The sequence below is a fragment of the Parus major genome, chromosome 4, assembly GCF_001522545.3.
Source record: "Parus major isolate Abel chromosome 4, Parus_major1.1, whole genome shotgun sequence".
Classification (NCBI taxonomy): Eukaryota; Metazoa; Chordata; class Aves; order Passeriformes; family Paridae; genus Parus; species Parus major.
The window spans coordinates 28,102,619-28,127,109 of record NC_031771.1 but is presented as its reverse complement, the minus strand read 5'-3'; the positions used below and the strand labels follow the sequence as shown (position 1 = coordinate 28,127,109).

The 24,491-nt window shown below is 35.0% G+C and overlaps 1 protein-coding gene across 2 annotated transcripts in view; it reads right to left on the bottom strand.

The window, feature by feature from the left end:
• GLRB (glycine receptor beta) overlaps positions 1 to 24,491 on the bottom strand; it is a 48,785-nt gene that overhangs the window by 13,525 nt on the left and 10,769 nt on the right. For both annotated transcript variants that reach the window (XM_015624338.3, XM_033513973.1), the window contains 6 exons: positions 21,958 to 22,064; positions 19,659 to 19,726; positions 12,976 to 13,205; positions 9,594 to 9,676; positions 6,766 to 6,906; positions 3,352 to 3,504 (listed from right to left, as the gene is read on the bottom strand). In XM_015624338.3, coding sequence (XP_015479824.1) covers positions 3,352 to 3,504; positions 6,766 to 6,906; positions 9,594 to 9,676; positions 12,976 to 13,205; positions 19,659 to 19,726; positions 21,958 to 22,064 — 782 coding nt within the window. The remainder of the gene's footprint in view (positions 1 to 3,351; positions 3,505 to 6,765; positions 6,907 to 9,593; positions 9,677 to 12,975; positions 13,206 to 19,658; positions 19,727 to 21,957; positions 22,065 to 24,491) is intronic.

Here is a 24,491-nt window from a genome sequence, read left to right as displayed (position 1 = left end):
ACTGGCTGTGTTCTTCCTCTGAAACAGACAACAGTGAATGATGTTTTGCAACAGTGAATGGGACTTCACAATGTGGTCGGTGCAGCAGGTGTACAAAGTGCATATGCCTCCAGCTAATGAACAAGTTAAACACTTAGGTAGAATAATGCAGTTAATGATGAATTATTAATAGTGATTACCTTCATTTTATAAATAGAGACATGAATAAGTGAGGCTAAAGTGGTTGTTATGGTTTCCCTGTGCCATCACACGTCACACAATTGAGAAATGGGCTTTCCAAAGACTTATCTTACAATGTGCATCTAATTCTGGGAAGGTAGAAGATAAATATATATTAAATATAATATTAAACCAAAGTTTATTAAACTCCAAGTCCTTTAAATTAGACTAGCATTGTACCAGAAATTGAAACGTTGCTGTAGCAGGAGCAATTCTCTGAATGACCTGTTCACAAGTGTGAAATTCAGACCTTAGGTGAAAGGGAAGATTTGCTGAAGAGCAAAGCTGTATGAGAAAATCAAAAAGCCTTTGTTCCCAATTCACTGAGAAGATGAAAACGTGGAGGTGACTGAGGATCTACAATCATTCCCTGTTTGAACTTGCAGGCTCTAGAGGAAGCTTTCTAGATAAAGGGCATTCCATGAAGCCCTTATAATGAAAACAGCCCACATGTGCAAAGGCTGTTAAAAGGTCACTCTCATCACGGATTTCACCATGCATTTCCCCTAATAAGGCTTCCAAATATCACCATCAGCACAGGATTTGTATCACAAGGGACAAAATACAAGCTTGACCCCAAAGAAAGATTTCTCACACGCTCCTGTGAAAATAGTAGCATGAACAGCTACATTTGCAGAAAGCTAAATTTAGAAATGGCTGTCATATAGGAAAAACTTGGTACAATCTCCAAGTTCAGAATGTCACATTTAGGTGTTGTGAATGCTAATGATAAAAATCTTTATTTATGAGTGGGAGGCTTAATGAAATAGAATTGATATCCATAAAGAATGTTGGCCAAAAGGAGATATTCAGTTAGTCTCAAAAATGTTTGTTATATTGCATGGAAATTTTTTTCATTCATAGAGAGATCATTTCCCTCATTTTAAGTAACTGAGGATGTGAAAATGTAAATTGAAATGAAACTATCTGTATTGGTGTATGAAAATATTCATTTCTACTTGATCACAAACAACACATTCTTCAGCTACTGTTACTGCCAAAAACATTTGTAAACCCACTTTTTAAACCTTAAAATACTATACCTTTCAATCTTGGACTGAATTCTACAGAACTAACTTATAAATTCTAGCTGAAAGGATTTTTGTGGAGGTTTTATTAACATGTTCAGTAGAGCAACTGGTGACCAGCAGCTAATTTCCTTTTGTATGGATTCCTACAATGAAAGGTTCACTCAGAGTCTAAGAAACTTCTAGGTTTTCAAGGTAACAATAAAGTGAGACAGAAGCACAGAAATATTATATTCAGCAACCATTTGCTGCCTGATGAATGTTGGAATGGCCTCAGAGACCCTAGTTCCAGAGGTGTAAGCTGCACTTCTGGCAGCAGCTGCACTAGGCGCCTGCTTATCACAATCCAAAGCTTAAGGCTCAAATGTGAGCTAGGAGCACGAATAAATAAACTGAAAGATCTGAAGTAGCTTCTCATCTAATAAGATCTGTAACTAGCCACTGGTGCACTTTGTTGGAGCTAGATGTCATTTACTTGACACATAAATGTTAATCTTGTTGTATTTCAAGGTCAAGGATTTCAAGGATGTCACTAGAAGAGTTAGTTTGTTGCTCTCCTGACACTGAAGAAAGATAAATCTTACCCCAGTGACAGCATTAATAACTATCATACTAAATACTGACTCAGCTAAGTGGGTGTCAGATTTAGAGGTTTTTTGCTTTTCTGGGAATTAAGGAAAAGTCACATAGCCAGGCCAATGGTTAGCATCTTTGAAAATTCATTATTTCAGAAATGGCAATACATGAAAGAAGCCAATAAACAGCTACAATGAACGAAACAAATAAACAATAAATAAGCATGCATATTTAGTTACAAAGACATCCATGTTACTTAAATCTAAGATTAAGCTAAGATTCTTAAAAATGTAATATAACTTTAATAAGCTCAGCTGGTTCACTATTTGAATCATGGGCTTATAAAACTGGCAGTACAGCTTGGTTTTGATTCTAGTTTTCCAGTTCACCTTTCATTCTCTTTAATTTAATGCATGATACATTTTCCCCACCCTTTTTGTCTTCAAATGTTCTCTTGAAGTTTTGCATTATGTAATGCAACCTTGCAATTTTTCAAGGTAAAATATTATATCTTTTACGTGCCATGAAGCTAATACAAATTGAGACTTTTTCCCAATTAATTATTTTTAAAGGTTAAAAAAAAAATAAAAAAAAAATAAAATAAAAAAAAAAAAGCTTCACAGGAGTCATATCCTGTGGGGGTGTGGCAATTCCAGTGTGGGTAAGAGGTTTCTGAGCCAGGTAGGCAGCTGGAGGGATTCTGCAACTGCACCACTGGGGTATTAGAAACAGGTGCACTAAACTTCCTGGGACATGGCAAAGATTAGGAAAGCATGGACTTGGAGAGGGGAGAGTGCTAGGGAAAATAGGAGCCTTGTGGGGCTAGAAATGGGAAATGGAATCCAAATAGGAGAAGTGTCAGGATACAGGAGCCTGACTCTGCATGTCACTGAGCTCTTGAGGTCAGCGGGTTTGGCCATACCAGAGCTGTGGTCCTGTGTACAACCCAATTAGTCAGGATAATATTGTTACTACTAAGTCTGTGTCCTGCTATTTCATAACAAATGAAGGGTCTGCCTACTGTGTAGTGCTGAGCAGCATGACTGCACGAGCTTCAAGTACTCTCATGAAGTGAGTCCAATGAAATAAAGCCAGTCAGGTAACAGGAATGCTAGCTCTTTTCCATATATAGTTTCTATTAATCTTCAGAAAGACTTCTCCAATAGGTAGCTATTTAGTCTTCCTTATCACCCTGCTTTCTTAATGATTATTCAAATGTTGAAATTCCTGTAAACTGCATATTGCCAGTGTTTGCAGCATCACCTGTGCATAGATGGATCAGACTTGTCCAGGCTGAGAGGAGCGGAGACAGTGTGTTTGTCACCCAAATGCTAGAACTACTATCAAATGAAGTCTTAATGCTGAAGTGGAGTTCACAGGACTTGGAATGAGCAGATTTCAGTGAAAATGATAAGCAGATAATGGAAGTGAAGTTGCTTTCAGGGTCCAGTGTCATGTAGCCAAAGCAACTGAGAATGGCTCAATGGAGATACAGTGGAGTGTGACAGTATGTGAAAACGCAGGTTACCCAGTGGGACTCTTGCAGCACTTGCATCAGGATTGATCCAAAATGACAGCCAGGATAGAACAACAATTAGCAGTGTAGGAGCATAAACACCCATCATGTAAAATCCAACTTGTCTTCTTAAAGTGAAGATTACTTCTACACAAGTGTAATAACCTTTAAAGGAATAAATGCATTAATGTTTAATGTACTTTGCAGGTGAACTTCTGATCCATATCATCCAGGTCTTTTTCTGCTCAAGAGCAAAAATTCAATGCTTTGATTTTCTTTATAAAGGTAAAGAATTTAATTTGAAAAAAAAATCAAAACACAGGTCTACTTAAGCACTAAATGTGGTTAGGCTGTGGTACTCTGTGCACTGTAAGGAACCCTTCCACTTTTCAAAGCAACAGGAGGCTGAAGTGACTCCCAGCTTGATGCTGGCTTCAAGATGAAGTCCAGCTAAAACCAATGGAGTCCAGCAGTCCTACTAGCTTAAGATCATCTGAAAATCCTACTTAGCACTAATTTGTGCAAAGGATGAATTAAGAAATATTAGTCTAGCAGGTTTAGAATGGAAAGAAGTGTTCTGAATGTGACTGTAACCAGAGATTTCCCCGGTACTGAAAGCTGGTACAAATAACTTCTGAAATTTGTACAGACATTTTAAAAAAGACTCTAGAAAAGCTGCAAATTTTGTAAACAAGGAATAATGTATCAAATCTTTTAAAATGAAGATCTAAAGCATACAAACTTCAGAAGATGCTTAAGATGAATTCAACACAATACAAAGTTGTAGTTACGAGATGTTTTTCTGGAGATAACAAATGTATCAAGTTTGATAACCAGAATATAATTTCTGTCCATATTTTCACTCAGTTGGAAGAATCAGAATATTTTTACATTAATTCCAACACGACAGTGTTGGGAAAAACCCAGAAAACTTCAAAAACTATTCTATCACATGGAAAAGGCATTCCTATATTACAACAACTTCAAAATTCAAATCAGACTGTATTTATCAATCCAGTTGGTGAGAAACTTATTTAGAAGATAGAATGTGTCAAAAAGTTCTCTATATATCTTCTCTATTGTATCAGTTAAATGCTGTATAATGATATGTCATCACAAAAGTGCTGTTTGGACATACAAATACCATAACAACAAAACAATAAAACATTAAGGACAAACATCCTCGTGTAGAAGACACTATACTGTATTTTATAGTTCATTCTATCATCTTCAGTGATCAGCTGGCTGAAAAATTTTCCCTCTATAATTTATGAAAGGATTCCAGACACTTTTAGGTTTTGTTTTCAAATGAGCAATGACCTTCAAAATCATTATTTGTTTGTGTTATATAGGAAATGGATTCTGCATGCCTTCATTTGAATAATATTTCACCAGACAGAGTATAATTTCTATTGCTTTCACCATTCAGCTCAATAGGACCTATTTGATCTGTCATAAAATTGATGAATAACAGGAAATTTGCAAATATAAATATTCAATGTATTGCTACAAAAGCAGACCAGATTTGCTGACCCTCTTTCAACTTAGGCAGGTATGATAAAACATCAGTTGACCAAAATAGGCAGTAAAGATTAAGGGTTCTTGTAATTGTCAGGGAACTCCTACATAAACCATAATTTTGAGAATCTGTTCCTTGATGCAAAACTTCTCTTGATTATCTGACAAAATTATTTAGCTCTGTGTGTGAAATCTGCTTTAAAAAAATAACTTTCAGCAAAAGAACTTTCAAGTAAATAAAAAAGTGGAGTATTGAAAACAGCCTTTAAAAATACTTCTAAGTATTTAAAAGTACTAAATATTTGACTCACATTACTGAAATATTAATTCTTGTTTTGCTTAAGAGATTAAATGGAAGTTCTTAATAGAATGGATTTGCAATAAAATAATTGTGAAAACTTTTCAAAATGGTTCTCTCCTGTTCTTTCTTTGATGTTCAAAGCATACACACAAACAGAATGTGCATATTTAACTGAACATTTTGCACCATGTCGTTTGTGGTCAAAGTTGCTGAAACTTGAGAGAACACCACTGATTTTTTTTGTGTATAGTCCTTAAATATTTTTTCTTTAAGTTTCCTAAAAATACCTGAAATATCTAAAGTTTTTTTTGACATTTCATTTCAGATTTAAGGGACACCTAAAAATAATCACAATAGAATATAAGTTTTACAATTTTCCTATTTGTAGGAATGTCATTTGGGAAATGCAAGATCCATTCCTTTAGTTTTCCACTACTTTATGGATTATTTTTTTCAGTTAAAAAATTTCATTTTTAATAAAGAACAAAATATTTTTCTCCCTGCTAAGCAAGGTTTTACCATATCCTGAATACAATCACTGCTAGATGCTGGATGTGCTTTCAAAAAATAAGAATTTTCCTGAAGAGAGGTAATTTCTTATATTTTACAAATTACAAGTCACATGAGATGCTGAATTATGTTCTTGGGCTGACATCTCATTTTGCAGTTAAAAAACAAACCCCACTTTCATTTTCACTCTATTTTCAAATTAAATTCTTAACTCTAAGATCTGCAAAGGTTCCTTGAGACCTTTCCAGGCTTGGAATCTACCACAGGAGCAACTGCAAGTAACAGAGCCTCTACTTCAGCTGAATAGGCAACAAGAAACTTGCAGAGGGTCTTCAGAAGCTGCAGCACCACAGACTCCCCAATGGAGTTTTAATGGAAGATTTATTCCCATGATGCAGAAACACTGACTGAAATACAGCTGTTCTTATAGAAAGACTCGTGGCTGTCTTATTGTGAGTAGTTTGGCTGTACTTGTAGGCAGGAATCAATATATGGTGAAAAAGGTAAATCATTAAAAGCCAGAGTACAGAAAGCATTGGAAAGATTTGTGCCTACATTAGAAAAATAATCATAGGAATAAATAAATAGAAGGCTGAGGATTGCAAGCAGCTTTCAAAAATGACATGATTTCCAGAACTTTTAGAGAAAGGAAGAACCTGCAGGGTGAAGCATTTGGAATTACACTCTAGTAATATCCACTTATGGAACAAAAGTCTAGCCAGAAAATCAAAATTTACCCACTTTGCTGCAACTGGTATGATTCCACATAAATATTCTTTCAGAAAAGTTTGACATTTATAAGCATAAACAGGTATTAGGACCATAGAAATAAAATGGTGATAATAAGATCACAATATATGTAAGCAAAGCCAAGACAAACATTTAATCTCTTCTTCAACTTGGATATTTCTATATTTGAACTAGTTTGTAATGATCACATATTAAACTTACCATTATATGAACCACTCATTAGTTAAAAGTAATAATCTATTTTGTACATTTTATTAAATGTAAGATGTGGACTGGAATATTAACTATAAACAGTAATTGAAGGAGGCTTAGAATTTTTTACCAAGGAAATAACTTATATTACCTACCTGTGCCTTTGTAATACTTGGTACAGTTACCATATTCAATATCCTCCTTTTTAATATCAAACTGAGGCAGAGCAATTTTCTCTAGCTGTACAGGGTCTCCAGACTGCCAGATAAACCGTAAGTCATCAGTCGTGTAACCAACTACAAGAACAAAACAATAACAGTTGTTTAAAGAACCACCTCAATCACAGTAAACTCTGCAACAAAACCTAGTGTATATATGTATTTTATATCTTTCAGTCTTTTTCTTTTCATTTCCTGTTCAAATAAATAAATAGAAAAATTAAATATTTTGCAGCTGCATTTTTATGTAGGCCTAAGTTAGAGGGTGAAACATTACATTATCAGCAATATTAGGATGACTAAGAGGTATTTGTTACTGTGTGTACTTTGCAAACAAAGAAAGCAAAGCTGTATTTTCCACAGCTTTCAAGCCTCCATATTCATTCATACTGTACTCCAGCAAAATATGAAAAAGCTGAATTTTAAACAGCACTTATGAGTCTGAGTAACTTCAAAAGAATTTAACAACTCAATTACCATGATGAATCTTGGTGTTTGTGTAAGACAACCGCACTGCTTATTTGCTCAGACTAAAAGTCCTGATTCATGAAAGCATTGCCATTCAGGAAATACTTGACCAGGAATGAGAGCAGATGTGCAGTCCTACAGAACTCAGCTCAGTGCCTTCATGACCTAATGAGTACAGACAGACCTCAGCAAACCTCTGAGTGCCCAAATCATAATATATACACCACCACCAAGTGAGAGGCAGTGCAACTCACAATATTCAAGAATAAAGCAATATTGATTAAATATGTATAATCAGAATCATGATTTTACATGTCATTTTTCTGCTGCCTTCTGTTCACTAAAGATTAACTTAATTCAAACAGAGATAATGTGTATTAGATGGAAACAGAGATGAGGAAACATAAAAAAGATGAAGTTGGAATGCATCATTTAGCAGTTCAAAGCCTGAGAAAAATATTTAAAGAGCCATTCTTTTTCTGGAGGCATCAGATTACTCTTTTTAATCTTTGAAAAATAGCTGTGATTAAGAAAGTTAAACTGTTCATAAGTGATGTCTCTACAATTCACAATAATTTAATAAAAATCACAATGTTTCAAAGCTCCACAATATATTATACTATTAAAAAATTTGTTTTAATGTTTCATTCATAAAACTGTTTTCACTCCATTCCAACACACAGCATATCACAAAACTGCCAAGATCATGTTTGATAGCAATTACTGGAGAGTGAAAATTGTGTTTATAGAGAATACATAGAACTGCAGATCATAACTGTATATATGAGAACATCTTAGTAACAACTGATGGCCTTCTTTGATTTTAAGTTTAGCAAGTAAAAACAAAATATTGATTTGAAAATAACCTAAGAATAAAACTGACAGTGGTTAACAGGGAAATAATTGAAAGGATGGATAGGAAGTCAGGGGTACCTTTCTTACTTTTGATAATTGAATTAAAAGGTAGAAGAAAATTTAGTGCACAATCTTTTCAAAGAAGTAAATTCACTGAATTTGAGTATATCAAATTAACATGATTTTTTTAATGAGTAGTTTATCTGTATATGACTATACCTTTGAACACTTGCAAAGCAAATGGACTTTCTGGACTGAGAAATGTTGAGTGAACTTCTATTCATATTACTAAACTAAACTGATTTGGGTTTTCCATAAGAGTTTACTTCAGCTAATGTACATACATAGTAGTGATGAACAAAATTACCGTGGACATACTAAAATTCTAAAGATAAATGCTGACAATCAAAATCTAAATTTTAAAACTTCTATTATTATTATTATTATTATTATTATTATTATTATTATTATTATTATTATTATTATTATTATTATTATTATTATTATTATTATTGCTATCCTTGTCCCCATTGTGATACTCTGCCCAGTTTTGGTTAACCTTACTTTTTCTTCATTTGTGACTTCCTTTCCCTAACCTCACCTTTCCCACCAGACCTGCTGGAGCAAGAGCTGAATGAGTTTTTATGTTACAGCAGGAGCAGACTGGAACAAGTCACCATCTTTCTCTCTACTTCATGCTCATCCTTATTCAGGAAAACAGAATTACCATGAAAGTGGGATCACCAAGGATCAAAGTGCTGGAAAAATCTGTAGTTGAGTAGACACCTGTGTACTTGGGGCATGGGAAGGAAGATTGATTTCAGAAATATTTTGTCTGCAACTTGCAGCATGGCATGAAGCCCTTCAGAGGTGTGACCTGTGTGCCCTGTTGTAAGATTAAATCACCTGGAGACCAGGAATAGATGCCTGACTACATCCACAACACATCCTGAAACAACTTTCAAAAGGTTTGATACTAAATGATCTCACTGCTTTGGCATCAAACACTTTTCCTTTGGTACTGTATCAAAGGAGTTCCAAACAATACCAACGTATTATCCATGCAAGAGGATAAATTGGGCCCCAACAACCTACAAAGAAGCACAGGCTGGGGAAGTTAAAGCTGCCAGGCAAAATCATTCTTTTTTCCAAGCGGTATATTTCCATTTATCTCAGTTTATTGTAAATGAATTTATAAAAGGCATCAGTTATCATTCTGGTTGATAGCAAAGGCTAAAACTAAGAGTGCCGTAAAAGTAAGAAACATCTTTGATAGGGAAATGTACATTGGTAGGAGCCAGTGAGTAAAAATTTCATGATTCATTAAAAACATTTTCATGATTCATTAAAAACATTGAGATGAAGCAAACAGAATAATTTTTGTTTGAATCTCATGCATGCCTAGAAGAGAACCGCTTTTATGGACAGAGTGATTTACATACAGCTTTCCAATTGCATCTTGCAGCGCTGTGTATCCATAGGAAACAAGGTCAAGTCCAAAGGGCATGACAGTGTAATAGACAATCTGAAAATACAGAAATGGTATTTAAAACACTGTGAGCTGTCAGGTAAGCAGTAGACGGCCATGAGAAAGAAAAAAATCACAGGTATTCGATTTTCATCTTCTTTTAGAACAGAAAGAAAGTTTAGAAGTTATAATTAGCAGTTTGCAATGGAGATCTCTCTAGTATAAAATAAGACAATAAAATTTAGAGAGGGTTTTGAACACACAGAAGCTCACAAATTAGAGAACTACTAATACAAGACAAAATATATACAGGTCACAGAATAGCCAAATCAAATGTCCATACAGAACAGTCCTGTCTCCACCATTGGCCAATGAGAGACTTCTAAAGAAGAATAACTACAGCAAACTGGAAGTGCTATTTTGCCAGATATCCAGCAGCATCCAAAAGTTGCACCTCAAGGGCTTTCCAAACCAGAAGGGATGATTCCGTATTTAAGGGACATCAACAGATTTTTTGTCTCCCAGAAGTTGTTTTGCTTTCAGCTGCTTTCCTGAATCTAGGTGTCCTAGTTTCAGCTGGGACAGTTAATTTTTTTTCCTAGTACCTGGCACAGTGCTATGCTCTGGATTCAGTATGAGGATAACATGGATAATACACTGATCTTTCTGGTTGTTGCTGAGTAGTGCCTACCCTAAATCAAGGACTTTTCAGTTTCCCGTGCTCTGCCAGTGAGCAGGTACACAAGGAGATGGGAGGCAGCAGGGAAGAGATGGGCATCTGTAAGCAGGCAGTGAGCAATTCTATTTTGCATCACTTGTTTCTCTTGGTTTTATGTCTCTGTCCCCCTGTCCTTTTTATTACAATTAGCATTAATACTTTTACTTTGTTTTACTTTGCTGCAATTTTTAAGTGGTTCTTGACCCACAACTTTTGTGCCCTTTATTTTCCTGCTTCTCCTCCCCATCCCATTGGGGCCAGGAGGACATGAGCAAATGGTATTTAGTTGCCAGCTGGGGTTAAACCCCAACACCACATAAACCTTAACATGCACAGCATCTTGCAGCAAAGAACAGCATAGCTAAGCTGCACTCACTTTAATCACCTTTTATCTATCCTCAGTCTGTCTCATAGTTCTTTCACTGTAAAAGGCAAAAAAATCAATGTCTATCCATTCTCTCTGTGCCATTTGTAATTTAGACACCTCTATGGCAGAGGTCTCTATTTAGAGACCGTTTTCAATTTAGAGACCTCAAGTATTTTGCTTTTTCCACTGTGAAAAGTTCAGCCTTGCTCAACTGTTCCAGACCTTTGAGTATCTCTGCCTCCCTTCCTACAGCTGGAAGACCAGAACTACATTCAAGATGTAAGTATAGCATACTTTTATGCTGTGGCATAACTTTAATCCCTAATACTTCCAAGAATGCAATTCACTTTCTCAGATAGTACTGAGCTATTGGGTGACATTTTCAGAGAACTACCCATTACTACTCAATTTTTTTGGCTGGTAATAACCAACTCTAGATCAATCAGGTTTTATGTGAAGTTAAATAATTTTTTTTCCCTCATGCATCATTTACAGCTGTTTACATTGAACTTCATCCCATACTGTTTTGTCTAGACATTAGATTGATTTGTGGTTCTCACTGTTGTTTCTTATCTTTACTGTTCTGCATATTTTGCTATCATCAAACACACTTGCAAATTCAGAGTTTTTCAGATGGTTTATGTTTAAAAGCACAGAATAGATTTTTTTTTGTGGGAGTCTACTGTTTACTTCCCCTGATGTGAGCAGTAGCTGCTTATTTCTGCATTCAGTTTCCAAATTCTTAACTATTTGTGCAAGATCTTTCTGTCATACACATTTTTCCATACTGGTATTTTGGAGAGTCTCTCATTTATATGTGATAATATTTCTGTAAACTAGAAACACAAGACATAGAAATTATATATTTTAAAAATGCCACCAAACCACAGTCCCTAAAAATTCATCTTACCTATATATATATCATGTAAGAACATAGTGTGCTATTAAAATAAACAGTATTTTTAGAGGATGACAATAATTTCTAACTGTATGAAACCTGGTTTTCTTATTTTCAAGTTTTCAGAGAATAATTTTTCCAACAGAAACACTTCCATTTGTATTCATTCAATATTCACTAATCATTAACCATAGCTATTGATCTCATCTATAAATACCTGCAACCCAGAAAAAAATATTTGAAAAATATTTCAAGGTTTCATTTAACATCTGCTCTTTCAAATGGGAAACTTCTTTCATAGCTGGAAGTTATTTTCTACTTTGAAATATTAATTTCTACACACTTCAAAACTGTGGAACCAGTTGAAATCAAAACCAAGACCTTCAGAGCAAGCCAAATGAAATTCTTTTATTGCCCAATGTATTTTCTTTTCTCATCACTGCCAGCCATAGTCTCGACACTGATTTTTCTCATCCTGTTTTGAAATGGAAAAAATAGAACCCAAACTCTTTCATATTGATTCTTCTTTGTTTCTATCCATTTCTACTCAGAAATAGCTCATGTGAACCTAGCTTCTTGAGTGGTTCCCTCTTAAAAGTAATGTTGCAGTATATTCAGATAATCATTTCTGCATCTATCAAGGCAACATGTTACAGAGCACACCAGAAGAAAATTCACTTCCTTTTAGGAAATTTAGCCTAATCTCTACAAACTATAAACTCTCCAGATCTGTAATTCACTATGACCTCCTTTTTAATCAACTAATTTGCTGTTTCCAATGGATGACTATTTTTGTGGAATCATGTATACCTTTGATAAACCACCAAAAAAGGATATGTCAATTGCAATTAAATTGAACAGCAATTTGGTGTTCTGAAAAAAATTATATCCAGTAAGGCATAGAACTTAATCAGGATTTTTTTGCATACATATTCACAAATTTTGTAATTTCTGCTTTTCCCTTTACCTTTAGCAAGTAATCATGGTTTACTTTAGTTGCTATAAAAATTCAAGTAGTGTGCAACATATACTGTTTTTCTAAAGGCTGTATTTCAGATATATTATCCACTCAATTATGCTTCTAGGAACCTAAGAAATCATCAAAAGGGTTTAAATTTAGTTAGTTCAGTGTGTTGGCTTAACATGTATATACACTTCAAATTTCTCACACCTGCAGTGCTATCAACAGACATGCTTTAAAACACTTCCATCTGATTTCTTTACACATACTTGATTTATTGCATCATTGTTTAGAGACTGTCTTATAATTTAAACATTAATAATAAATTGTATTACATTGCTAAGGCTAACACAGAATATATATTTCATATAAAATCACTTTAAAAAATAGTGGAAGCATATAAATAAAATACCTCATGCTGACTAGGACGTCTCCATCCCGAAATATAAAAAGGAGGATATTTTCTTGTGTGACATCATGGAAGTTAGCATTTTTTTCATTTGCAAAGAATAAGTCTGGCTTCCAAAGACACTTAAACATAGTTGGGTCCACTGTCAGTGTATCTGAACCTCTCCAGTCATTGGGCAGTTTGAGTCTGGGGTCATTCCACTTCTGTCTTAGAAAGATGTTGACTCTATAATCCTGATGGGAAGAATAAATAAATATTTGACTAGCCAAAAGTCTAGCAGAAAACTCACAGAGAAACAAAACCATTCTATCAGATTCAGAAAAAAATTTAGGCCCATATTTTTCTATCACAAAGACAGTAATCACTATTCAAATTACATTATGAAGTGTTATGTTTAACAGGCTTTACTACAAGCAGATTACATATCACTCATGGTTTTGAATATAGCAACTTTCCTTAAGCAAAGGATCAAATTGCCACTCCACAGTAATTTTTGTATTCCCTCAGTAATAGCCTCCTGTCACCCAGGCATAGAGAAGAGCATGCAGCAGGGCAGAGGAAGGCCATAGCTTGACTACACTAAATGGCTGCAGGCAGCAGGCATGATACCACTTCTATCAGGATATCCTGTGAGTGCCAATTCCAGTTTACTCTCCATTTGATTAAGTGGCACACTGCTGGCAAAATATCACACTATAAAAGCAGGAAACAGACCAGCCAGGTAACAGATTTTATACTACACACTTAGAATACAGCCTCAGACCTTCTATCAGTGATCTGGGACTATCTTGGTAACAGGAAAACCGATGTCAGCTTGCAACATACGTACTGATGTAGCAGTATGAAAGGAGAAACAGAATCAGTCTCAAAGAGACAAAATCAAGGCATTACAGAGGAAATCTGAAATCAGTAGGACTCAGGCTGAAGAAGGGACAGTAGTAGAGCCATTCTCAATGAGAACCTAATTTTGCTTTTGGGAATTGGAGTATCATGTGTCTCAAGGCAAAATGATACCCTGCACATGTTCTGTCCTTAGTGAAAGCGATGTGCATCTGAAGGAAAAATCTGACTTAAATGTCAGCTATGATTTTTCAGTCTTATCTCATAAGTCTTTTTGTTTGTTACACTTACATTAAGCCAACACCCCTTTTTGATGTATATGTAAACTAGGCAGATCATATGCAGAGAAAGAATAAAGTTATTGTTAAAAAGAATTTAAACAAACCCAAACAAATTAATGAAAATTCTGTATGTAAGATTATTTCTATCTCCAGTCTTCCTAGTTTTCTTCTATAGTGTGCTTTGTTTTTTCATAATTGTCTATTAGGTACAAAGCCTTCTGAGAGGGCTATGCCTTTCAGAGCAGTGAAAACACTGCTACTGCTCTACAATTATAGCAAAATTCTAAAAATGTGTGAGTGAAGGCTTTCAACATAGTTTTGGTTTGTCAGTGGATTCTGCCTACAAACTAATTTTATAAAGTTTTTGCTTCTACATGTAAATGACTCTTACACTTTTTTTTTTATACAACTGAATTATCTTTTGTTGAACTTGCTACATTTACAGTCCAAAGCAGGTGCCATGTTGAGACAGCCATGCTAACTTCAACCAGAAGGAGTCTTCTTGGTAAGATCTCATGAAGAATAATTTACTATGTTGATTTGCTCTGTACATTTAAATACACTTTCCCATGTCCAGTCCACCAGTCAAATTAGCCCAAGTATTTTTTTATGACACTATACTGCATAATATTTTTCCTTACTGCATTGTAAAGAGTAGCAAAGCATCAAAACCAAATACTTGTTACTTGTTGGTAGCTGGTTTTGGAAAAAAATATACATAGTCTGATTCTTATTTATACAAAAACCTATGATGTCTTGCGAAAGTAAAGAGGTAAAAAATAATGGTTAATATGAAGTGAATTTGTACTGGAAGTCTCTCATAGAGAAGCTTCCTAATTGGAGGGAATTCAGGTCATTATCTCAAAAAAGCATCTTTTCAATTATAAGTACATAACTGAAATTTTCTTTTACTTGCTTTTTGCTGAAGCTCCTATTCCATATACACTTCTTCTCTCAGTGAAAAAAATGACTCTGAACCATATGAGATAAATACTGCATACCATTCATGCTCACAAGCATTATACTGTTGGTTACACTGAATTTAATTTCCCCATAAACAAGTGTGTTACCCTAATTTTAAACAAAATAAGATGCCTTCCCAAAGCCAAATGATAAGCACTGTCCAACACTTGCCTTCAGGTTACCTTCAGTAGAAGGAGATGCTTACATCACTGAAAAGCAGAATGCACTGCTTTAATAAGAATTGGAAGTAAGATCAGGTGGATGCTATTTTATTTCCTTCCTTGCTCTACTACGAATTAACTTAAACACCAAACAATCAGATGTTTCAACATTTTAAGAACTTGAGTCTGTTCTTGTTTAACTCAGAGAAAATAAAATCCCATTAATCTAAAATGGGGAGGTTCAGGCCCAAAGTAGAGATGTTGATAATTGGAGAGGAAGGCCACCACATACTTGAGGCAATACAGAAAATGTAGGATACAAAGAGATGTCACAATACAAAACTGTCTAGCCAGACAGCAATGTGCAAAAGAGTTGCTTTTTAGAAGAGCATGTACCCTTACAGCATCTGGCAGCAGTAAAGACAAAGATCTGGTGTCAATCTATCTTGAAAGAAGTCTGTAACCAGTCCTCTCAAATTGGCACAACGAATTTTAAGATTCCGTAAGTATATTACAATTAGGTTAAACAGGGGTTGAAGAAGAACTATGCATGGAGCACATGGTCTTCCTGGTGTACATTTTACAAATATTTTTTGAATTTGTAGAGTGATTGGCAGTTTATAGAAAAGGAGAGTCAAATAGCAACTAAGAAGCCTGAATCTCAGGGAAGAGGTATTCATCAGCATCAGAGCTAGGAGAACCTGCCAGGTAGAAACACAGAAATATTCTACAGGCCTTTGTTTTCCCATGCAACTCCAATAGAAGGCAAGTTATTCTCAAGGAGGTTGGGAGGCATTCTAGGAAATATTTCAGAAGTCTACTAAATAGTTGGCATGTGGCCAGAAAACCACCTCAGGTTAGAAAGCAAACATGGCCTATACATCTCTCTGCAAAATAGAGCACACAGAAGATCATGAAAGACTTACTACATAAACTGCACTCATACAAAGAAAGGCAACATAATACTGCTTCCTTTCAATGAAGTAGAAAATGACATTTTTAAGATTAAAATATGGAAACCGAATAGTTTTTATAGTCACAAATATTAAAAATATATTTATGAGAGATTTTTAAATAGAGGAGAAGGAAGAAGCGGTGTTTTTTCATTTGGTCAGTGAAGAAAGGTCACACTGCAAGTAAAAACCTTAAACATAGATTCTGTAGACAGAAAGATCATTATCACAGAAAAGAATATCATAGTACTATGGGTGTTTATACCAGAAACTCCCTGTACCTAGGAATCCTTGACTGGTCATCCTGTTTAAAACAGCTTCTAAATGTGACATTATCACCATATTATGCCACAAATCTGCAGTCTGAAAAAAATGTGTGCAAACTCAGAAGCAGAGCTAACATGGGGTCCTTGACAAGTGGTCTAATGATATAGAAGGAAACAAGTTACAGGAGTCATGATAAAGAGAGCTAACTGGAAGGCAGCAGCTCTGGTGAAAGCTCTTCTCCTTTTTATCTGTACAAATTCTGATTCTCTCTGTAGTTCACTAGTTCTTCTGCTTTTTTTTTTATTTTTTTCAGAAAACTTGCTTGCTAAGGATGTGGAAGTACTGAAATTCTCTTCAATATTAAACAACACAACATGAGCACTATCCTTTCTAGACACAGAGCAAACATGTGCCCTTCGACACTTCACAAGGGCTTGATTAAAGCAATACAGGATTCTGGGCATAGAACCCACAAAATGGGAACTCTTGCTTTAAAATAGTTACTTCAAACATGTACCTGTGTTTCTATAAAGAAATTCCCTCCTTTCTTAAATCTAATGGATACTACCTCAGAAGGAGCTAATCTCAACTCTTTGTTGAGGATGAGCCAATTGCATAGCTAAGAATATAATAATCACAGGACCAGAACGTCAGCAAGCAAGGCCTTTTCTCACTGTCACTCTACACATTTGTTTGTTGGGCCTTCTATCATGACCTCTCTTCCAGTCATCTGGTACCCATTGTTATTTTTCCCCACACTTCCATCACACAAAAGAATCATTGCTTTAGCATGGCTTTACCCCTAAATAGACTTTGCAAAAATTTACGAGTTCAATTACTACAGCCAGCAGTAGAGAGCAAAGCATCATCACAATAATTCACTGACTGAAATACTTAGAAATATATTATTTCACAAATTTTGATATCACTCCAAGCAGTTTAGCAGCTTCTGGTAATTTTAGAGACAGTCTATAAATCAATACTCCTCATGATTCTCACCAACACCAGAGACAGTAGAGATGTAGCCAGCCACTCCCTTCTCCAACACCAAGGAATATTTTCAGCAGTTCTGGTACTTTTGCAAATGTCTCCTTTTCAGAACTTAGTAGTTCTGATATCCCTCTGATCCTTCTGATCGCAGGTTTGGTGCCTCACCTCCAGGAAATATTTTTCCTGTGATTCTGGAAGTACAAGTCTTTTCCTATTCTAAGGGATTAGTTTCTACTGTCTGGTGTGTTACCCAGACCATTTGAAGACAAGTACAAACCCATCCCCAAGAGAGCAGTGATTCCTGAATATCCAATGACCACTGCAGCAGGAAGAATTTTCTAAGTAATACATGGAAGAACAGATTGACTGTTAATTTTGTCAGTGCTTCCTGTATTACATTAAGCCAATCAAGAAGTAATCCAAATTTCACATAAACATGCTTAGCTATCATAGTGATCAACTAGACATAGAAATCAAAATAAAAGCATAAAACAATGTAAGGATGGTGTCTGAAGTTCTGAATTATGGAGGAGAATATGACTTATCATACAGCACATCCTAGTAAATTTGTGAGAGACCATATCAGGAAGGCACAGACAGGCATACATACATGGCGGCAAAGAGTCTACTTCTTTTTTTTTTTTTTGAGTGGCTGGGGGGAAGAAATCTCTCACATTCGTGTTTTGTTACTATCTGAATCTGGGTGAATTGTAAAAAAGCCTTTTAAAAGTCACTTTTTAAAGCATTGCAATTAACTTCAGAAACTTGAAAGGACCGTCAAGATACTTGGCATCTTAAGACACTTATCTCAGTTCTACTTTCCTGCTCTTCCTCCCTGCCCTTCTTTAAATTTGAGTCCTCCTTTTGTTTTCAGAAATAAATCTCATGGCCTTTTGGGCAAAATTACTTTTTTTTTGTTTTAATATCACTTCCCACTAATGCCATTAGTTGACTTATTATCATTTGCAATCAAACATAAATCTCTGCTAGCTAAAGAAACAGAAATTTCTCGCCAAGATGTTCAAAACTGTTCCAGCCACTATTTATTTTCAACTTGGAGTGGTTCTGCAGTCCTATTGAAACTTCATTAGGGTAACATGTAAGCTGGTTCTGAATTTTAAGTGGGCACTTGAATCCAACAACAAAAAAATGTGTTTTATTGCTTATTAGTGGTATTGTGGTTTATTGCTTCTCTGCCATTATGAGTCAGAATGCTGCCTTAGTCACAGCATTAGAAAAGGCAATTTGATTTTTGGAACTGCCTCAATGCTTTAGATGCAGCAGATCACCAAAGCAATCAGGGAATGCCTCAGAACTCCCACTCAGTGCATGTCTTGGCTGTGGCTTTCCATGTACTGGCACAACATGGTGCATTCCCCTCTTTTTTACACAAAAGTAAAACCTGATCAGGTCAGAACATCTTCAATAACTAAATGCATTTTTTTGGCAATATTTTTGATAGTATTTATTGAAAACACCTGGACAAAAAGACATCTGCAAGTCCCAAAATACCAGAAAAGGCTTTGCTGAAGCAACTCATCTTTGGAAATTGATTTTATTTCCCAAAGAAACAAAAGAAGTCAAAATTATAATGAGGATTATGTTGAAATTTTCTGGCTGAACTGGAAACACATTTTTACTTCAAACTTCATTCCCCAGTTTATCTTTCCCATGCAGTAAATAAACAGCAGTAAGGCTATGGTCATTGATAGTCTATTCCTTTACTACTGCTCCTTCTATTCCTCCACAATTTATTTCCATCTACAGATCCACATAAAACAAAGAACCTGTACGTTTCATCCTTATGTGTGTCCTTTTTTTCTCACATACAGTCTTAGTGGTTTGGGGTTTTTGAATAGCACACCAAGAAACCTCTGTAATAACTCTCAGGAAGATCTTTAAGTCATATGACCAAATGGGTTCTTCCAATGAACTTAATAACTTATGGAAATTGTTCTACCTCTTACATCTTAGAAACCATGGATTTCCTTTCATGTAAATCAGATTCTAAAGCCACAATAATCTGTGGACATATCAAAAGTGAAATACATTAATAGGTTTAGGTCTATGGCATAAAACACAGTCAGTCAATCACTAACTCCATTAACTTAATTCTCAGTGTCTGCACCCACAACAATTATTTCTATTTTATAGTTCATAATCTTCAGTCTGAAGTTAAATATAGTAAGAAAATCTCCATGTGTACTACACAAATTTAATTTCACTCTTACCATAGTTGTCTCTTGAATTGACCCAAAGCTGTTAATGAAGATGTTAACTGCAACATCGACTGGAATTCCTTTAAAAAAAATAATTCTAGTGAGCTGCACAACCCAGTAAAGATACATTATCCTTCATTTAAAGCTCCTTTATACCAGTATCACAATGTCACAATGTAACTTTAAGTTTGTATATATACAGTTTTCAAAGTCATTAGAAATCACTAAAACTCTTTTTAGCCTAGTGGTAAGAAAAAGGGAAAAATAAAAATCCTTAGTCCAGAGGGCTAATCTTACAGAATTCCACTGACCATATATCTAATTTAATAGTTTTTGAATTCCATGGTTTTGTGTTATCTCAGGATGAATAAGCCAGTATTACTTTTGCACACAGTATAATGGATAGAGGAAATTCACATTTCTAGCAGCAGACACTTTTAACTGTCAAGGTCATAATGACAATCTATCATCCCAAATTATGTGTTTATGATTTATGATGAGATATTTCCTTATGCTTTAAGAGGAGACCTCATTGTGCAAGTAAAATACATACATGTGTAAAGTACAAACACAGGCAGGTAAAAATTACTGCATGCATCTTTTGCAGCTATCTAGCTTTGGTATGACAGAACTGGAAAGCTTCCCAATTTTACAATGGTTACCAATTAGCCAAGAAAAATTTCTAGATGTCAGCAGCTGTGAAGATACTAAGATGGCCTGGATTTTTTTCTCTTTTCCACAGCCAGGATTCCTGTAGTTGAAGAGGGATGGTATGACAGCTGCTACATCTGCCCTCTGTCACCCTGTGGGATTTGATTGACAGTCATTTAATCTGGTGTTAACAGAGAGTTATCACAGAGCAAGAAGTGGCCTGATAGTTGAGAGAACTAATTATAGATCACTACTTTTATTTAGTGTCTCTATGGTGTGAGTGTCAGGATGTCCACTAGATGCAGGTATCTGATGTCATGTGCGCTGTTAAAAACTCTTGGCAGGTTTCTTCCTACTTTCAGCCAGAAAAGAGATATAAGAATATATGAATACTGTTTGACAGACTAATACAGTACTAAATATAGTACAAAGTAATATATGCCTCTTCAAATAGCTTGTTTGTCTGCATAAAATATTTTATGTACATTTAATACAGAAATTCAAATTCATTCTCTTGGTTACCAGAAATTCATGAAGGTAAAATTTCACTTTTTCAGTTAAACCAATTTGTTTGGTTTGCTTTTTTTAATCAGACTACTTAAGTGTGATGCTTTTGGTTATGCAATAGGTACAATATTTCTTTTAATGTCTGATGCATGTGACAGAGCACCCATCACATCACAAGTAGCCAAGAGTGTACTCTCTCTTCCAGATTTGAATAGGAAGTGCCATCCAAGAAAATCACTCATGTGTGAGGAACATTTTAACATGGGCAAACCACTTGTCAGAAAATGTTCTTTTTCTTCCACCTCCCCCTGAGTTAACATTACATGTCCTCCCTTTCCCTTCTGTCTTGACTCTTACCAGACTGCCAGAAGGGTTATCAAAAATATAAAGAAATCTGCAACATGCTTTGTGATTACAAGCTGATTATGCTGAGGAACAGGTAGAGAAGAGGCTGGACATATATTCTTTGTGACAAGACTCAGTGCTGGAAACATAAATACAGTTCTACAGAGAGTAAGAAAGAAGCAGAACACTTGCTGAAAACTGAGTTTAATATGTTTATAAAACTGTTAAATAGAACTGAAAATAGCCTCTTCAAAAGCACAATAAACATTTAAGATTTCCAAATTTTTCATTCTAGTGATATTTATGTTAAAGTATCTCTTAATGCTCATATAGTTAATTAAAATGAACGAGCTGTTTTATGTACAATGCATTGCCTATATGTAATAACATTGTCTACATCTTTTTTCAGAAGGTAAATAATCTAATTCCTGGAAAGTCTGATTTACAACCCAACTTGTGTGAATTCTTAGAGGTTTTGCAGAGAATATGTATTCCAACTTTTTTTGCATATGTAAGGATTCACACTTGCCTACTCAGAAGAATCCTGCAACATCTGACTACCAGGGAGATGTTTTAATAGAAGAAAATGTGTTTCAATGCATTCCCTATAAATTCCCCGTGAATTCCCAAAGTGTGTAAGCTTTATATCTAAAATATCTTTAAAGGATTTAATAATTGTATAGTTTTCTAATAGTGATACTGCTGACCCCAAGTTTTTTTTTTTTAGTTATCTTAAAGGATGCAAAAAAAATAAATTAAACATTAAAATCCAAATATTAAAAAAAAAAGGCTGAAATATCTGACTAACCTTTGAAATTAGGCCTTATTCTGGGATCATAGCTGAGCAATAGTCTATTCAAGATATTGCTTGTAGAATTAGCAGGTACTCTTGCAAGGTCTTCAGCTGATTGCTGCCTGTAAAAAAAAGTTCATTAGTTACTATCAAGACAGAAACAACTGCATGCTTAAACTGAAGTGATTTCAAAGTAATGCAATAAATGCCATTTCACAAGTAAAAAATGTTTATTATTTTCAAGTGCTATACTGTATAGTCTTCCTTACCTTGAGAACTTTCAGTATTTTTCAGGAAACTATTTGTTTAATAAACATAAATGCTCTCTGATACACTGCTAACTGTAAACTTGGAAGCAAATAAACTGCAATTCACTAATTGTTCCCTTCCCTCCTAACAAAAATATGCGGAGGGACATGATTTCTTCATCAGTAGAAAGCAGCCACCTGAACTATTTTTAGTGACTGTCTGATTAGGAACCTTAGCAAATTGACAGCCACTTTGTAGGTGCCAAACCATGCAGAGGCTTTTGGCAGTCTCGTGCTCTCCAGTGCCAGCTATTCCACCCAGAGCTGGAGGATTGCATAATCTCATTGTCAAGTGCTAATAAAAGCTTTGCTACAGAAAACAAGGCCTTGGACTCTGGTTTTGCAGGGGGAATTTAAACATCTTCATTACCTTGCCATTATTGTGCTGGGTGTTAAATGAAAACCATTCCTACAATCAAAAAGAACCTGTGACAGGTAAATGTAGCTACAAGAGTACATGAAATTGAGTGTAATAAAAAGCAATACAGGTGCGTCAGTGCCCTCCCCAGGTATTTTAAATGCCAAGCAGGCTTGTAATGGTATGTAAATTAATTTGTATGTTTCCAGAACCTGTTCAGTGACTGTTTCCAGTTTTGAACTCTGTCTCATAATCACTTTTCCATCCTTTTAATGACTACTTTGCTGTCTTTCTGTTATTATAATTCAGTAACCAGGACGCCATGTAACGATAAGACAAACACCTTACAGAGGTATAAGTCCTATGCATCAACTTTATCACCTCTTCCAAACTAATGCATGAATGTATTTTAAAAAATGATCAAGTTTATTTCCTAAATGTTTTCCATAATCAGTATCAGCTGCTGTTGCCTTCGTCACCCTGTAATTTCTTTTTTTCATTATTCTTTCCTATACCAATGTCAGTTTGACAGACCTACAGGTTATTCTGTATAACATCTCAGTTCATTGCTTTTTTTCCTCTCATCCTTCAGTTTCCTTCATGTCCTCTGGGATTTCTGACTTATTCAAACATTTGTTGAAGAAAAAATTAACTCTACAGAAGATTTTTGGCCAGTTAAAAAAACCAAAATGAAACAGCATGAATCTATTAGACCTCCTGATTTTAAAATGTCCAATTATGGTAGCTCCTTTTCAGCATTTTCTTTATTAATTACTGGGAAACCAATTAATTAATAAATTTCAGCATAGAAATTACATCAGTATTTGATTGAAAACTGGAGATGAAACCAGATCCTAGCCCTTGAATTTATTTATTTATTTATTTAATTTATTATTTAGTAATAACCTCACCTTTAAAAACAACTTGTTTTACTCAAACCATAAGGGAAAAGAGAATCAGCTCTGCTGACTTGGTAGCACTCACTATGACTTCCCAAAGAGATTTAATCTCCTCAGTTAACATTTAACAACTAAAACATTTATAAATAAAACTATGAAGGAGTTCCCTATTATTAAAAACATGTCAACAATTTATGAAAACATTATTTTATTATATCACAGTCTCCTTGATACCCTTTGAGCATTTTATCATTCAGGAAAAAAAACCCCAGATTTCTGTTTTCTCTGTTGAATTCAGGATATTTCTGAAACCTAAAGCTTCATATCTGCTTAGCTATTTTCTTGTATTTGCTTGGTGCTATAAATGAGGAAAAAATATGGCAATAAAATGGCACTAAATCCTCATTGAAATTCTGGACTACTCAACGGTAATTAGCAGGATAAGTATGCATTCCAAAGACTACACAGAGGCCTACCTACCAAGAAATATGCATTCAGGAGGATAGCTTAAACTACAGGAAAATAAAAGAATTGTGGAGCAGCATTAAGTGGCTGAAGTAAATAATTCCCCACTCACCTCTTGCAGTAAACACACTAAAACCTCTGTGATCTGTAACAACCACAGAGGTGAGCTAATTGTTCCAGCAGAATTTCTCCAGAGATAATTGGTCTTCTAATAAAACAAAGAAGTGTTTACTTTTAGCAGCATATGCTAACTTGCTGTTATGTATACAGAACTATATGTCCTGTATAAAATAAGCCTCTGCTAATTTTTAATTAGAGCAATTAAAAAAGGAATATCTGTTCTTACTCCTTTCCTAAAAATTGACAATACTTTCAAACAATACTTCCAGGGCTGAGATTACAAGTTTTTATATTTTACTTAGAATTGTATCATTATGCAAAATAATTAATTTATTTCCTCATTTGGTCAGGCAGCTGGACTAGATGATCATTGTAAGTCCCTTCCAGCTGAAATGTTCT